The following is an 18,543-nucleotide window of genomic DNA, read 5'->3' on the forward strand; positions in this document are numbered from 1 at the left end:
GTTACACTCTGAACACCACAGGATGGAGCTAACACACACACACTGCAGGGAGTAAGTTACACTCTGAACACCACAGGATGGAGCTAACACACACACACTGCAGGGAGTAAGCTACACTCTGAACACCACAGGATGGAGCTAACACACACACACTGCAGGGAGTAAGTTCCACTGCCCCTCTGGACTGACTTAGTTTCACAGTGAACATCCCGTTCACTGTTCAGGCCGACAGTAAGGTTACACATCGCGGATAAAATTGTTCTTAAAAGTCGTTACATTGTTTTGGGGACAATGACATGGCTGCATAGCTAGCTTCTACTGATTGCCAACTGTACACAATGTTATTGACTCTGAATCTTGCTAGCATAGCGTTAGCTCTCTGGCTCGTAGCTGAGCTGAAGGGTTCTACAAGCTGAGCGGACTATAAATAGCTCCGGTTGCTAAGGGAGGCAAGTTGTATCTAAGGTCCTTCCTATTTCTTGGAGCAGTGACCAACGTTTGCATTGCATAAGAACCTTATGGGATGGGAATGATTGTTCCAGGTATTAGTCAAACCCTCAGGCATAACCAGGGAAACAGAGTTATGGTTTGAAAAAACTTTAGATTTCGATTGTAAAACGTATTAAAATATGAATTAATGTTTACACACACACACACACACACATATACATACATACATATACATATATATATATATATATATAAGCGGGTTAATGCCCGATGAGGTGTCCATTGTCAGGCCAACTTCACCCTTTCTGCCCAGCTCAGGGCGAACACAGTGCATTCTGGGAACAGTGCATTCATATTAGGACAGTACCGTACACAACAACAACAACATATTAGTCAGCTTCCTGCTGAACCATGGATGCCGATTAAGACTTAAGATGAAAAGTGTTTTTTTTTCCTCTGTTGGTTGTCAGCTCAGAGGGGAAAGGTCCCCAGCAGCACCTGAATGCTCCGCCAACTGCCCTCAAAAAGTGCCCCGGAGCAAGGCACTTCAGCCACAGCTGCTGCAGTGGATAAACAGGAGGAATGTGTGAATCAAACAGCAGGCGTCTGTCCAAACGCCCCCCCCCCTCCAGGGAACAAATCAGGACAGACACTGGACAGGAAAATGCATAGGACTGAGTATCGTAAAAAAATAAAAAATAAAAAATCGATAGCAGTGGTGATACCGTGACTTCAATAACGGTTCCTGAATGCTACTTTTTCCGATATCAATTTTATAAAATCCATTTTAACAAAAATAAATTACAACATTACACATAACTATTACACATTACGGCACAAATCTTGTTATCTTTCAGCTACTACTATGTGAGCCCCGTCTCTGTGTGTAATGTAGAGTTTCTCCTGTGTTAGACAGCCAATCACAAACATCATTAGATCTTGGTAGAAGCATGCTGCATGCTGATTGGCTCACTGACGCTGATGAGATTGACTCCTTAGGTAATGTAATTGGGTATTGAATGACGAGGCATTTTTCGATACTCTAGAGGCAATTCGGTCGGTGCCTAAAAAGTATTGAATTCGGTACACAGTCCTAGAAACGTGTGACATCACACCAGTGAAATGTGTGACATCACTGGTGTTTCTGCTCAGTGATTGTAGTTCCAGCTGTCTGACTGGCTAAACTGGATCTCACTTTTCAAACTTTATGCACCAGTTTATGTAACAGGTGGCCGACTGAAGGACCATCTAATCTCAGGTTCTGGGGGGTGGTGCCACAAATAAAACATTTTACACAAGAAAAAAAAAAAAAGAAGGAAGACAATCTCAACAAAAGGTCCACTCGCTAGCTTTTTCCAGGGTTTTCAACCAGCCGATGTTAGTTTATCAGAGATATATTGTATCTGCGTATACGTTGGCCGATAAGAAATCGAGGTGCAGCAATTCCAAAGAAATGTTTTAGATATTTAAAGTTCTTTCTCCACTTTGGAAAAACAAACCACAAGGTCAAATCATACTCATTCACTAGAATCTACTAACCACCATAAGTCATAAACTTCTTTTTATCCAACATCAAGAATGAACTTTCAATCTCAACTTTGAAGCTAATGCCGAAAGGAGGTTTTAAAAATTCAATATAAACATCTACGATTCCATAAAAACGGAGCAAATTTTATCTACAGAGGAAGATCGTGGAATACGATTAAAAACTCTACTAAAGCTACTAAATGGCCCTAGTGGAGAGATTGTTTTTTGTCAAACGTTTGAGTACTGATACATTGTGTTGAGATTTATCAGTCAAACTAGTTTTTTAACTAAGGAGAAGGAGCATTTACTTCACTATAATAAGAATGTAAGAACTAGTTTCTGACTGATGTTAAGGGTTACTAACTGATCACTGAGCATGTCTCATAAGAACTCTTTATAAAACTGTGATGCTGCTGTAAAACACATCACAATGTGAGGGGGGGGGGGACAGGACAGTTCAGGCTGGTCCGGTGCTCCATGCGTCCATCAGTGGGTCTTCACTGACGGTTAAAGGGCTGTTTAGTGTCTGAAAGGCTTCTTCTTTGCTGTTGTGTGGAAGGAGGGAGTCAAAGTTCACGAGGAGTTGGTTTTTCTTTCTAACCGCTGTAATCAGAAAACCTCGCGGTTATCAGGTGGCCTTCAACTTGCTCTGGAAACATCTCACCGCACATTCTGTTTTTATGGTTGGAATGCACACAGAAACACTACCTGAGCTGGTGTTGGATCGTCATGAAAAAACTGACTTTGGACTTGTGAAATCTATAAAATGTAATCTTGCTATGATACAACGGCAAAACAGAAACAGGTTGTTTCAACTTTTTTGCAACCCGAACTTCCAGCAAAACAACTTCTTCTTCTTTTGACCCACTGCTGCGATCAGGGAAACTTAAAAGGATTTGACAAGCTGGACTGGAAGACGTGAACTACAATATCAGACTGCTCTGCCTTTTTGACTTGTTTCTTTTCAAAATAATAAATAAAAACCTTTTAAAGCTGTTGGGTACAAACAAATGAATGATTTTAAGAATATAGTTGGAATATTTTGAGAATAAAAAGTGAGATTTTCCAGAATACGGTCATAAATATATGAGAAGAAAAAAAAACGTCCAAATATATCTCCTCTGCACAGGAAGTGGAAGCAATCAAGAGCATCTCTAACAGGAAGTCAGTTTTACAGTGTTAGAAAAAGAAAAAGCTGCGCCAAGTGGGCAGATTCCCGACATCCCATTAAAAAAAAATATGACAAACTTCTCTGTACATTTCCCAAACAAAAGTGACGTTTGGATCAGTCAGTATGTGCTCGGTCTTTTGCTTTTTCTCCAGCCAGGAAAAACAACCAATCAGAACAGAGTAGAGTGGGGGGAGCCCTTTAGGAAAACTACTATACACGTGCGGTCAAACACCTCCAAAAATGATTTCTGATTCCTGACACACGTCGGTCTGTTTCAGTCTGACAAAGTTCAAGAACTTTAAAGCACAGGTGTGTCCAAGGCGGAAGAGAAACCTATCTCCCCCAGGATTAACTCGGGAAAACCGAAGTATAAAATGGTATTGCTTTGAGAGGGGAGACAGACCAGAGGGAGATCAAATATTAATATTAAGAAGCCTCCTGACAAAGAACCACACAGCATTTGAACACTGAACCAAGAGGGATGATCTGCAACCATTTGGACAATCAATGAATCGCCATTTTTCGCTCTTAAAAACCCAAAATGTTGCAGATTCTCTAAATGTGAGGAGTTGCTGCTTATCTTGTCATTGTAACTGAACATTTGACATTATTTTCTGCCATTTTTTAAAGATGAATGGATGATGAAAAATAACCGTTAGTTGCTGCCCTACACAACACACTGTGTCAAGCACTCGCCTATTAACCCTTAATACAGCACCTTAGTGCTTGTTTGTACAGCATTTTGGTCAGCTTAAACTTTGTTGAAATGTGCTCTAGAAATTAACTTTACTTACGTACTTTACAAGAAACAGGGTTTAGAGAGCAATTCTCAACAAAGTAAACGGAAGTACATAATCCTTGTTTTGTCCTTCGGGTCACTGGGACCCGAAGGACAAAACAAGGGTTAAGGTTTTAAAGGGGAACTATGCCGTTTCTTTAGCTTCATTTACCTTAAGTGAACAGCTTCAGAGTCATTGGAATGGTTATAGGACTTTTTCCGGGTTGAATGGTGGTCGTCTGGCTCCCCCCTAGCGCCTGTGAGAGGAAAAACCAGCCTTGCTACTTTCAGCATCAGGAAGTATGGCGTGATATCAGGTAATGATTGTACATGTAATGAATTGCTTCACGGCACTGAACACATACGGCCATTCAGGATTTGGCTAACAAGGTAGAGATGGAGGTTTTCACACTATCGTCATGGCTGAGCCGGCAAAAAAGAAGCAGAAAGTTAGGAAAGCATCGTCAGAGGAACAGAGAGAGAGAGGAAACGGCAGACTGACCGAGGGAGGAGTCAGACACGAGGAAACATAGGAGCTGTAGGGGGGGCTCTATAGAGAAACCTGTAGGGGGGGCTCTATAGAGAAACCTGTAGGGGGGGCTCTATAGAGAAACCTGTAGGGGGGCTCTATAGAGAAACCTGTAGGGGGGCTCTATAGAGAAACCTGCCAGCAAAAAGCGAGAAAACAGCAAAGAAATGGCCAAAACTGCATAGCGCCCCTTTAAACAAGTTACTCAACACTTTTCAGCCGGGAAAAGACTGACAGCGTTTTGGGAACTCACGTTGCCTTCAAGTGCACAATCTCATCTGAACATGTTGCGCTTAAATGATAATTAAATTAATTACTTGTGTGGTTCTTTGTCTGAACTCCCAATAATAATAATAATAATAATAATAACAGCATTAATGAAAATGTAAAAAGTAAGACACAGGTCAATGATCAGTAGCGATCAGTGGCGTTTTATGTCTTTCAGAGGCCACTGTTTCCTTTGAATGAAGCTGAAGGAGGAGGAGTGGATGTCTGGCTCTGACCCTGCCTGTCCTGGGACCAGGTGGAGCCATCGCATTTGGTTTTAAATAACTCTAAAAGAACAGAAGAGAGAGATATCACTGAACTGAGGCGTAATTGAACAGATTTCCCGGCCGCTCCCTCCTGGTTCATCCCTCCTGAACCCAACCTGAGCCAACGATGGGGGGGGGGGATAACAGCATCGGGTAGGTTCCCATCGCCGTTTCCCAGCCAGCGCCTTGACTGAAGGTCCAGTCAGGAGAGCCTAATGTAGCTGAAGAGAAACGGGACCAGGAAGAGCACGTTGAAGCCCACCACCCCGTAGACGATGTAGCGGTAGGGCAGCTCCACCTCCATGTGCTGCCGGGCCTTCCTCACATCGGTGCTGGGCACCCCGAACAACCGGCACACCAGCGGGATGGTGACGGCCTTCATCAGCGCCCGCGTGGCCATCAGCACCAGTACGCCCAGGACCAGCCGCAGCACTCCCGCACCCACCAGGCCAGCGCTGAGGCCGGGCAGGGCAAAGGGCAGCTGCTCCGGGGCGGGGTCGGGCATCAGACCCAGGTAGTGGTTGACGTGGGAGGCCAGGGCCACGCCGGCGCCCGTGCCCAGGATCTGAGCCGTGTCGCCTCGCGAGGTGCTCCAGGTGTCCAGGGTGAAGGAGAAGAGGCCCAGGCCCAGGTGGAGGCAGACGATGATGAGCGGAGCGTAGCGGCAGGTCAGGTTGAAGCCGTCGATCAGGTCCAACAGCGGCAGGAAGACGAGCAGGATCAGGCTGCTGTACAGGACGCCGGCTATGACGTCCTGGAGGGAAAAACAAAACAGAAGGTTACGGTATATACTGTATCTGGCGCCATGGACCTTTTTCACAGCAGACATGTTGACTTGTCATAGTAGGAAAAGCACAGCTGACATTGATAACCTTAACGATGGCTCAGTTCCATCAAGTGTCCCAGTAAGATATTTCAGTGAGTCAGCATGAACAATACCAGGACCTCTCCTAAGTGGAATGCAGCCATCAGTAATGGTTTAATACCAGGGCCTCTCCTAAGTGGAATGCAGCCATCAGTAATGGTTTAATATCAGGACCTCTCCTAAGTGGAATGCAGCCATCAGTAATGGTTTAATACCAGGACCTCTCCTAAGTGGAATGCAGCCATCAGTAATGGTTTAATACCAGGACCTCTCCTAAGTGGAATGCAGCCATCAGTAATGGTTTAATACCAGGACCTCTCCTAAGTGGAATGCAGCCATCAGTAATGGTTTAATATCAGGACCTCTCCTAAGTGGAATGCAGCCATCAGTAATTGCTTTGGATACACCTCTCCTACTGTGACATGTCAACATGTCTGCTGTGAAAAAGATCTATTATCCAGACTGAACTAAGGGTGCAGAATACATGAGTGCAACGTAATGTACGTACACACCACGGCTGACTTGAGCTGCAAAGAAGCTCTGACCGCCCTGTCAAGGATGCTTGTCAAAAAGTACGGGGAAGCTTTTAAAACGCTTTGGCAGCATTCAATGTTCGATCATGTTCAACACGCGATTAAAGAAAAAACACAAGCAGCCACTGCACGGCCAATACATTGAGACTAGAAACCTAGAATTTGTATTGTTTGTTGGTCACAGCGGTGTCCGTTAGCAGTTAGCTTGCTCGTTAGCCGCTGAACCGCAGCAGAATGCAGGCAGAGCAAGCAGCTGCCAGCTGTTGACCCGTGCAGGACTTCACTGTGAGAGGACTATTTAGAGACCACGTGACCGTTCACTGTGAGAGGACGATTTAGAGACGAATTTAGAGACCATGTGACCGGCAGGTAACGTTAACTGGTCCCTATACGCAAACAACGTCATATCATAAATGATAGGGAACCCAGCAACGGCCATTATGAGCTTTTCCTCCATTTTATCGGAACTAATGTTTTGGTAGGAATGAAAGTTTACATCGTATGTTTCTCCGGAATCAGCCAGCGTGAAGGACGTCTATATTCCGATTGGTTGCTGGCGTTTGCCACTTCTTGCCGCTGAACCGCGTCATAGCTCATTACCATAAAGTTGACATACTTTCTACTTTCTGATTGACGCTCTGGTCGCTCAAAACGCGACGCCGACAGATTTGTCGCTCCTTGCAGCTCAGAGAAGCCAGCTTCCATTGAAAATGAATGACTTCCGGTAACTTTAGAAGCTCAAGTTGGCGGCAGTGTGTACGTACAGTAAGAGTCCACATACAAACAGAGCAGGGTTCAACAATAAGGGTTGCCCCCCCCCACAAGTAAAACGCAAGGTCGGGCAAGTAAATAAATCAACACACTGGCCCGTTTGAGTATCATCATATGAATGATTTGATTTTGAGCCGTGTTCATTTCATTGACGAAGACTAAGACGAAAATTATTCGTCAACGACCTTTTTCATGGACGAAATATAAGTAATTAGTCAAAAGAATAAAAATGAGACGAAAATGTTAGGGCGGGACGAATGGAGAAGAGATGCAATTAGAACTACTCTTTTTGTGGGACAAGTTGGGAAGAAATCCAATCAGAGCGAATCTTTGAGGGTAGGTTGATCTATGCAGAAGCAGCAGAGCCATTTTAAAAAGCCGCGGCAAATCCAGGCGCAATAGCTAGCTAAACAAACGCAGCAGCAGTTACACAGGAGGAGAAGAAAGACGAGTTTGCAGAATTTCGCACAGTTTCGAGGACGTTTTACAGCAGTTAGGTTGTTTACATTATATTTAGTTGTATTTAGTTGCACAGTCTTAGTTACACAGCTTTGGCTGATTTCAGTTGACTTCGCTCGTTAGCAACACGCTAACGTTTTGCAGTGCACCCAGTCTGAGGGCAATGACATGTCTCACGAACAGAAATGTCAGAGCTAGGTCTAGGACGAAAACCAAGAATTGACATCTGGTCACACTTCACATATGACAACAAAGACAACAAGACCGCCTGTAAACCGCGTGGAGCAAAAATCGCTGGGAAAATCCCCCCCAGCTTGAAGCGACATATACAGACGACTCCTCCAGAAATACATGCGAAGGTAAGCATACGCGCTAAGGTTATTTTAGGAGATAAACTACCATGTTTCAGATAAACTTGGAATAAAATAGAAGCTAAAGGAAACCACCTCTGAACTGTATTGATTAGACCAGTGTTTCTCAACGGGGGCGGTACCGCCCCCCAGGGGGCGTTCAGAAGATGACGGGGGGCGCTGGAAGCAATATTTTAGGAAGGGGGGCGTTGAGGTGCCTTTGGGGGGCATTTGTTTGAAAGCTAGTTCATTAAGATTCAAAATGACAATACATGTTTACACTTTAAACTACCTGCAAAAACCAGTGGTCTGCAACATTAAAAGCTGCCAGTTCATGGCACTGCAACTGGACGAGACGGTGGATCATAACTCTTCTTCTCTTCTGTGCTTCTGTCAGCTTAGTTTGACGCAGCTCCACGCTGCCTTCATGGAGACGGGACGTCAAAGCACCGTCTTAAATGAGCTCTGTACTACGTGAAGCTACGTTCAGATTAAATAAAATCACCGCAGGGTGGTGCGATGTCCTGTTGTGTTCTTTAACCCCCCAATGTGCACAAGTAGACTTTATATTTCACAGTAACAGTTTTTCGTCAGATCTTGTATAGAACCCAACGTTTCCTACTGTACCTGAAGGCAGCTTCATTTCACGGAGAAAGAAAAGAGAAGAGCGAGAGACATCGACTGTGCTTTGTTGTTCGGCAAACAGTCAGCTGTTCCCCAAACTCCCGGCCAGTTCAGAGCTTGTGTTTGGTGTTTAAAAACTTTCTTGTGGAAGCGATAGAGGCAGTGATGTCACTGTTTACTGTACGGGACTCTCACACTTCCTCAAAACACAGCGGGATGTGGGGTTGCGTTTCTCCAAACGTTTTTTTTCTGCTATTTACTTGCAAGACAGGCGATGGCAAACCTAGACTCTTCTAAGCATCAACAAAGGGCTCTCACTAACTTTCAAAGGTTGTAAACTTATTTCCATTTGGAAGTAAATCCTGCTTTTACCCCTTGATAAGTGCCAGCTTGTTTTCCATTGGAACAATTCGATTAGAGATTTAGATTTGAATGAAAAATAGATTTAAATGTTAAATTGCTAGCTGTTTCTGATTGGCTACTGTTAGTGTTTCCTAATTAAAGTTTGAATGTTACATATCTAGCCGTTCTGATTGGCTGCTGTTATTGGTATGAATGCTGGAGGCATTCACATCTATATTCTACACCACTAAAATGTATTTATTGGTGTGAATGCTGGAGGCATTCACATCTATATTCTACACCACTAAAATTTATTTATTTCTTCCGCCGGATTTTTGCTCATTAACTCCTTCCACATTTTTCAACATAGAAACTTCATTCATACATCAAAACGTTCGGCTTGATTCAGAATGGTGTGCTACTATTTTTATTATTCATACCATTTATAATTTCCGAGATTTTCAACGTTTAGCGGACATTTTTTCCCCATTAAAGCGGATGGACAAAATGTTCAAAGTTGACACATTTTCATATATTTTCAACTGCTAGCTACTCATTCATACATTCACTGAGAAACTCCATTCAAACTTTAAAACGTTCCCCATCTTTCATACATTCAGTGTTAGTATTCAACTTTCAAATCCCATTAGTACTTTTTAAAATAATCGGTCTTCTTTGAAGCCTAGAACTAATGTCTTTCTGCCATTTTTACATTGGTGTATATGGGATGGAATGTTCGGACTCAGAGGGCAGGGCCCAACTGACAGAGTGGAAAGATGCAAAAGCTAAATATTTTTTACCTTCCGCTACCATCCACAGTTTTAACTCCTCATACATTACGTTTACATCAAAATGTAGGTAATCTTGTGCCCTTTCTAACAATGTGCTCAGGCAGGCAATATGACTTTCACACGAGGCACAATGAGCTTCGAAGTGAAGCCATCTCCACCAACTGCCGCACTGCCTCCTGTACTAAATCCTACCAGAAATGCCAGGAGGAGAAGAGAAACAGGCCCTTTTCAGACAGCTGCTGTCATCACATTTCTTACACCACACACACCATTCTTGGACAGGATGATCAGCAGATTAAACAATAAGAGATAGGAGTTAGGGTTTTTGAGCTAGGAGCAGGACTATCAAAGGTGCATAGGAGCCTTGTTTCTGTGAGAAGGCCTCTCTGAGACAAGAGTCGTCATAGCAACCTTTAACTGCAGTTGGTCGTGTGACCTGATCCCCGACATGTTGACCAATGGTGTGAAGCTACTGTTCCTAGTCTACTCTAGCCTGACGTGGTCATACTCAGATTCTAGTCAGAATGTGAGTCTGAAACCACTCCATTGGGCTGTGATTATGGGGCGTGTTCCAACCGAACCAGGAAAGAAAAATGCCTCTGCATTCATTGGATAGACCTACATCCAATCAGAGCAACGGAACTCAACTCAACCGTCAACAGAACCAAAGAACTTCTGAACTCAACACTGTATATCGTCTCCATAGCAACCACTCTTTGCACAATGCATTCGTTCTAACTTCCGACTTTTAGACTTTTTTGAAGCTGGATATATCATTTGTTTCTTGTAAATATAAATGTGGATAACGTTAATGATAGTGACATGCTCGCTACAGTCGCATTTCTACAGATGAATCGGCGAAAACACGTTTTATTTCTCTGATTCACGGCTTTGTTCTAGCGCCGGCGGTCCCTCTCTTCAGTCTCTCTCTATGTCTCTCCACCATATACGCTCTCTCTCTTCAGTCTCTCTCTATCTCGCTCCACCATATAACGCTCTCTCTCTTCAGTCTCTCTCTATCTCGCTCCACCATATAACGCTCTCTCTCTTCAGTCTCTCTCTATCTCGCTCCACCATATAACGCTACTGTGCTTTCGGGCAGTTGTTGAGGCTCCTCCGCTGAGGATTTTAAAATGAATGTGCTGTCGATATCTTCTGTAACAGACGCGATGGTGGAATCTACACATCTCAACAAATTCCACCCAAGCGTTCTTTGGTGACGTGGTTGATTCTGTTACTGTTGATCATTTGTCCGACAATCTGATTGGTCCGAACAGATCCTGTTCGGGCAATAATTGCTTCTCACGGAGCGACTCCAGACCGAACTTCCCGACCTCGAATTCTGTGGGCGGGGCTAAGTTCGGCTGGCATCCAGGCTAAGTCTACTCCTCTCCTGTCATCCTTTTCCCTTCTCTTCTCCTTTTCTTTTCCTCTTCCTATATTCCTCTCTTCCTCTGTTTGTATGTCTGTTGGTGTGTGTGTGTGTGTGTGTAACTCCTTTCCTTTCTTCCTCTCTTCCTGTGTTTCTGTCTGTCTGTTGGTATGTGTGTAACTCCTTTCCTTTCTTCCTCTCTTCTTTCTCTACTTCTCTCCTCCTTTTCTCTTCTCCTCTTCCTCTCTTCTCATCTTCCTGTGTCTGTCTGTTGGTGTGTGTGTGTGTGTGTGTGTGTGTAACTCCTCTCCTTTCTTCCTCTCCTACTCGTCTCCTCCTCCTTCCTCTCCTATACTAATGGTGAATTATTCCTTAGGTTTATGGATAATCTTTCATTAACTGAGTTTTATACAACTTTGAATTTCCATTCATACTTTTTTAAGAACTCTCTGAAATCGGAGTCATCATGGCAACTTTAACTGCAGTTGGTCATGTGATCTGATCCCTGACATGTTAACCTGTTGCTGTGAAGTGACAATGTGTGACTGTTTGTGTGGTTGTGAGTGTGTGTGTGTCTCTGTCTGTGTGTGTGTGTGTAACTCCTTTCCTTTCTTCCTCTCTTCCTGTGTTTCTGTCTGTCTGTTGGTATGTGTGTAACTCCTTTCCTTTCTTCCTCTACTTCTCTCCTCCTTTTCTCTTCTCCTCTTCCTCTCTTCTCATCTTCCTGTGTCTGTCTGTTGGTGTGTGTGTGTGTGTGTGTGTAACTCCTCTCCTTTCTTCCTCTCCTACTCGTCTCCTCCTCCTTCCTCTCCTATACTAATGGTGAATTATGCCTTAGGTTTATGGCAGGGGCAATTCTAGGATCTGACCTTTGGGGGTGCTCAGCCCCTAATGAAAAGTTGATAGCAGTTAAGCTAGGGGGGTTCGGGGGCATGCTTCCGTAAGTTTTTAAAACCCTTAAATCATGACTTCTTGTGAGTTTTGGGGAAAGAAATAGACAGACTGAGACATGCAATTATGACAAACTATCAACAGATTCAAGGCATCTGCTGTGAAAAAAGATGGAAACTACAAAGCATGATTATTGCAGCACACATACCCAGGGGCGTTGGACTGGGGGGATGGAAAGGGGAATTGAAAAATATGCTAGAATTCATAGCTTTGCTGTGTTGAATGATGGGCGAGACCCCCTCGAACCCCCCATATTCAAAATAGGGAATAAAACTGTACAACTGTTTAACTAGTATTGATAAAGCTGTAACGGCCCTTGCCCTCCCCCTGAATATGTATACCTACTCCTAAAACTACTAATGCCATGTAATGAGTAAGCAAGAATCAGTGAAAGTTGACACATTAAATACTTCAACAAAGTGCCATTTATTAATACACTAAAACTGTATACTCCTAATTAATCATAAAACAAGCTATATATACAGTACAGGCCAAAAGTTTGGACACACCTTCTCATTCAATGTGTTTCTTTATTTTCATGACTATTTACATTGTAGATTCTCATTGAAGGCATCAAAACTATGAATGAACTCATATGGAATTATGTACTTAACAAAAAAGTGTGAAATAACTGAAAACATGTCTTATATTTTAGATTCCTCAAAGTAGCCACCCTTTGCTTTTTTTGATAACTCTGCAAACCCTTGGTGTTCTCTCAATGAGCTTCAAGAGGTAGTCAGCTGAAATGGTTTTACCTTCACAGGTGTGCTTTGTCAGGGTTAATTAGTGGGATTTTTTCTCTTATTAATAAAAAAGCATTCATCATAATATTCCGAGAAACTCCGTTCAAACTTTAAAACGTTCCCCATCTTTAATTCAGTCATCACATCATGTTAGCTTACAAAAACACCTCTTCTCCTTTTAACTCCCCTCTTCCTCTATATTCTTTCTCTACTCCTCTCCTCCTTTTCTCTTCCTCTCATTTCTCCCTTTTCCTCTCTTCCTGTGTGTTTGTCTGTTGGTGTGTGTGTTTTTGTGTAACTCCTCTCCTCTCTTCCTCTGTTCCTCTCCTTCTCGTCTCCTCCTCCTTCCTCTCCTATACTAATGGTAAATTATACCTTAGGATTATGGTTAATCTTTCATTAACTGAGTTTAATACAACCTTTAATTTCCATTCACATTCTGGGCATTATTCAACTTTTCAAAAGACAATCAGCGTTTTTCAAAAACAAGATATTCTACATATTAAAAACATTATTCCTATTATACCTTTCAATGGTATTTATAATTAATAAACCCATTCCCACTTTTTCAACCAAAAACAATTAAAACATCTTTCAAACATTCTAGGTATTATTCAACTTTTCTAAGACATTTATACTATTAAATCCATTCCCATTTTTTCAACTATTCTCACTACTTTACCTTCTTCTAACACAAGACAGCAATCAGCAGTGAAGCGTCAGCCTTTCAACATACAGCAGTGCATTTGTGAACTAAGTTAACATCGTTATAACGTGGTTTAAATTGTTCTTAAATATTAAATATTTAATAATTATATTCCACATCTTTCAAACATTTTGGGTATTATTAAACTTTTCAAAGACATTCAAACTTATAATACCCATTCCCACTTTTTCAACTAAAAACAATTAAAACATGCCACACTTTTCAAACATTCTGGGTATTATTCAACGTTTCTAACCAATTCATACTATTAAAACCATTCCCACTTTTACAAATATTCTCACTACTTTACCTTCTTGTCACAAAATTCAAGTCAGCAATCAGCAGTGTAGCGTCAGCCTTTCAACATACAGCATTCACACCGCAATTTCTTCAGAAATTGCATTCTCTAGTTTAAATTGAATATCAAATGGTTGAATTTTTTTAAACACCTGTAAATCTAATTTCTATATTCACATGGGTTTTTGACACCTGGGAAACTAATAAATATGTTGTTTGTCATTCAATGATATGATTTTTTTGATACAACAATAACAACAACAATATTAGGCCTAATATTAGGGCGTAATCATTAATATTAGGGGCAACTAGCCACATCTACAACTTATTTGATGGGGGGCATTAGGGACCTGGATTATGGATAGGGGGGCACTGGCCCAAAAAAGGTTGAGAACCATTGGATTAGACGATTGTCTCGCTGAATTACATTGAGTATAAATATTCAATGTCCTCAAATTGAATCAAATGTGTACTATTATAGTGTGTGTGTGTGTGTGTGTGTGTGTGTGTGTGTGTGTGTGTGTGTGTGTGTGTGTGTGTGTGTGTGTGTGTGTGTGTGTGTGTGAGAGACACAGAGAGGGAGAGATCTGAGGAGATTGGGCCAGAAAGGAAAAAAAAAAATCACAACTTGATTCCCCCTTTATTCACCCTCCCAGATACAGAAAACGTCTGATGACAAAGATGACCATGGGCCAAGTGGAAATAAAGCTAGTGCTGCTAGTGCAACCCAGCAGCAGGCCATCTCTACAGCTTTCCTAAGTTCTTCAAAGTACAAAACTGAATCGAAGGAACAACCAGCAGGGGTTGTAGACGATTCTGTGGTCTGTCCCAGGACCATGGTCTCTGGCACGGACCAGTGGTCACAACCACTAGGGGCGCTAGAGACACTGGTCGCGACCAGCTCCTCAGTGGTCTGCCCTGTGGTCCCTGTGGTCTGTGAAGCGGCTTTAGTATTGTCAAACCCTTTCCTGTCGTTTTGGCAGCACTGTTAGCTGGATAAATGTCAGAGATCACAATATTTTTTCTATAAAATTCACTATATCAGATATATTATGATTATTATTGTTATTATTATTGATAATGGATCCGTGTGGTCAGGACCAGCTGGTCTCTGGCACGGACCAGCTGGTCTCTGGCACGGACCAGTGGTCACAACCACTAGGGGCGCTAGAGACACTGGTCGCGACCAGCTCCTCAGTGGTCTTCCCTGTGGTCCCTGTGGTCCCTGTGGTCTGTGAAGCGGCTTTAGTATTTTCTCCCCTTTCCTCTCGTTTTGGCAGCCCTCTTAGCTGGATAAATGTCAGAGATCACAATCTTTTGTCTATAAAATACACTATATCATATATATTATGATTATTATTGTTATTATTATTGATAATGGAGATCCGTGTGGTCAGGACCAGCTGGTCTCTGGCACGGACCAGTGGTCACAACCACTAGGGGCGCTAGAGACACTGGTTGCGACCAGTGGCACAGCGGTCATGCAGCTTCAAGGGCCCTAAAATGACTGGTCCTGACCACCTCCTCTGTGATCTGTTCTGTTGTTTGGACCAGTTGAGTGATCTGTGGAGTGTTTATTTTTAATACAACTTTTCAAGTTTCTCAAAGTGTGAGCAGAGTCACCTAATGTGAAAAGCCATAATCGTCTATCCAATGCTATTGATCACTATTATTCATAGAAATCATAATAACAATGATTAAATTATTATTATTATTAATCGTAGTTGTATGAGTAGTACCATCGACTATGCAGGTCCGTGTCTTCCATCATCAATGATTAGGACCACTTACCCTAACTCTTTTTTGAAGAGAATTGAAGATTAATTTTCAATTGGTTTTTTCGATCATGCCATGGCTGCATGGCCACTGCCTTTAAACTAATGAAATGAAGTAAACGGATGGTGATTCAGTTCCTGGCCAATAAGAAGCCATTTCCAATTTTGATGCCAGGTGTGATCATATTGATCATATGCCGTATGCTCATTCTTTTTTTCTTTTTTTTTTACAAGTATTTTTATTGCTTTAGAGAAGATACAATATGCAGTGCAACATTACAATGTCAATTATAACAAGACCTCTTTCAATTAACCCCATCCCACCCACAACAAACCTTTGTGCTGAGGAAAGGACAGCTAAATAAAAAAATAAAAAAACACCTTTCTTCTATTACTCATGATAGCAAATAGTGTAATCAGTGTGCTTTACAAATCTTAGCAGTTATTAAGAGGGACGTGTAGTACTGATTCTTGTGGTGGTTTGCTCTGATGCCTAAATGTTTAGAAGGAGGACAAAGTGAAAGTTTTCGGACTGTAGGACCAAGTGTGTGTAATGTGTGTGTGGATGAGGGTTGGACAATGTGACATTTAAAGATAGTGAGAAGATAGAGACCTTTCAACTGGTAGATAATTTGCTACATTGAGGTAGTCTTTGGAACGGGTTGATTGGACCCCAAACGGCTATAGATTTATTATGATGCTGTTTAGGTAGGAAAAATATTAAATTAATATTCTAACTCATTGTACCCTGAAATAACTTACAAAAGGCCCCAAAGCACTTAAAACATGTTCATCTCAACCGTATACTACTTATTGTTTACTTCAGAGGAAAACATTGTACTGCTACATTTATCTGACTGAGAAATGTAACCAGTTACATTGCAGATTCAGAATTTACTCACAAAGTAATTAATTAAAATATGATGCATTGTTATTAAGCTATGCAGCTTGAAATTTAGATTTTCAATTGCTCTGTTTAATATCTCTAGTTGTATTGCCGATAGTGTCTTTCTTTCAAAGTAAGCCAGTAAAGGGTCCCAGTTTTTGTAAAATGTTCTGGTTAATCCTCTAAGAAAGTATTTGATTTTTTCTATTTTTAGAAACATCATAATATCAGAAAGCCATGTGGAGGCTTTTGGTGGTGTAGATGTTATTAAGGTGACAAAAGCAACAACACTTTCCTTCCCATTGGACATTACAATATCACCCCCTTTTACCCCAAACACGGCCATTGTAGGGCTAGGTTGTAGATCTAAATCAAAGGCTTCATTTAAGACCTTAAATATTGAAGCCCAGAACTCTCTCAACCTGGAACATGACCAAAACATGTGAAGTAAATCTGCTCTGTCCATTTTACATCTTTTACAGATATCATCCATGTCAGAGTATATTTTGGCCAGTTTAACCTTACTGTAGTGCATACGGTGAAGAACTTTAAACTGAATCAAATTCAAATTCACAAGAAGAGGTTGCATTCACCCAGCTTAGAGCTCTGTCCCATATAGCATCTGATATATTTGAGGAATTACGTACAGTTTACGTGATCAGACTCTTTTTAGATTTGAGCCATCTTGTGTGTCTTTGACTATAGCCTAACTGAAATGTCATTGAATATAAGCCCCAAATGTATAATAATAATAATAATAATAATAATAATAATAATAAGAAGAAGAAGAAGAAGAAGAAGAAGAAGAAGAAGAAGAAGAAGAAGAAGAAGAAGAAGAAGAAGAAGAAGAAGAAGAAATAAATGTAATAGTAATATTAATAATAGCATCTCTTTATGTATGTGTATATATATAAAATTCCAACCCATTATTTTATGTTTATAATCTGTCCTCTTCCTTGTTTTTGTTTTTCCTATGTTGTCATGAACTTGTTTTCTATTATGCAGGCCACAATTGACATCCTGGTGAGATTTGAGGGTTTTCCAGATTTTATCCAGAGGAAATCCTTTGAACGATCAGGTGATCAGGTGCTGGATCAGTCAAGATGATTCGACTGTTACTTTTGTTACTGTACTGTGGGCTACTTAAGTTGAATTTTTAATTGAACTTTTACATTTTTGTATTTCATTTGATATTGCTTTGTCAGTCAACTCTACATTTTTTCCTCCACTACATGTATTTGACTTTAGTTTCTAGATCAAGATTTGATACAAAGGGTAATGTGACAAGCTTTTAAAATGCAACACATTGGTAAAATTTAAACCAGTCAGGAAGACACAGACCTGCATAGTCGATAGTACTACTCATACAACTACGATTAATAATAATAATTTAATCATTGTTATTATGATTTCTATTAATAATAGTGATCAATAGCATTGGATAGATGATTATGGCTTCTCACATTAAGTGACTCTGCTCACACTTTGAGAAACGTGAAAAGTTGTATTAAAAATAAACACTCCACAGATCACTCAACTGGTCCAAACAACAGAACAGATCACAGAGGAGGTGGTCAGGACCAGTCATTTTAGGGCCCTTTGTGCCAGTAAGAAGCTGCATGACCGCTGTGCCACTGGTCGCGACCAGTGTCTCTAGCGCCCCTAGTGGTTGTGACCACTGGTCCGTGCCAGAGACCAGCTGGTCCGTGCCAGAGACCAGCTGGTCCTGACCACACGGATCCATTATCAATAATAATAACAATAATAATCATAATATATCTGATATAGTGAATTTTATAGACAAAAGATTGTGATCTCTGACATTTATCCAGCTAACAGTGCTGCCAAAACGACAGGAAAGGGGAGAAAATACTAAAGCCGCTTCACAGACCACAGGGACCACAGGGCAGACCACTGAGGAGCTGGTCGCGACCAGTGTCTCTAGCGCCCCTAGTGGTTGTGACCACTGGTCTGTGCCAGAGACCACTGGTCCCAGGACAGACCACAGAATCGGCTACAACCCCCTCTCGGAACAACAGACCAATGAGCAGGCCATAGCAAGATGGATTGGACGCACAGGTTTGCCACTC

The 18,543-nt window shown here is 41.7% G+C and overlaps 1 protein-coding gene across 1 annotated transcript in view; it reads right to left on the minus strand.

Moving 5' to 3' along the window:
• Nucleotides 1-5,119: 5,119 nt before the first annotated feature.
• Nucleotides 5,120-18,543, minus strand: part of sgpp1 (sphingosine-1-phosphate phosphatase 1) — a 50,051-nt gene continuing 36,627 nt past the window's right edge. Inside the window, exon 3 of the mRNA XM_039786663.1 lies at nt 5,120-5,742. Coding sequence (XP_039642597.1) covers nt 5,191-5,742 — 552 coding nt within the window. The 3' untranslated portion in view covers nt 5,120-5,190. The remainder of the gene's footprint in view (nt 5,743-18,543) is intronic.

This window comes from Perca fluviatilis, chromosome 20, assembly GCF_010015445.1.
Source record: "Perca fluviatilis chromosome 20, GENO_Pfluv_1.0, whole genome shotgun sequence".
Taxonomy (NCBI): domain Eukaryota; kingdom Metazoa; phylum Chordata; class Actinopteri; order Perciformes; family Percidae; genus Perca; species Perca fluviatilis.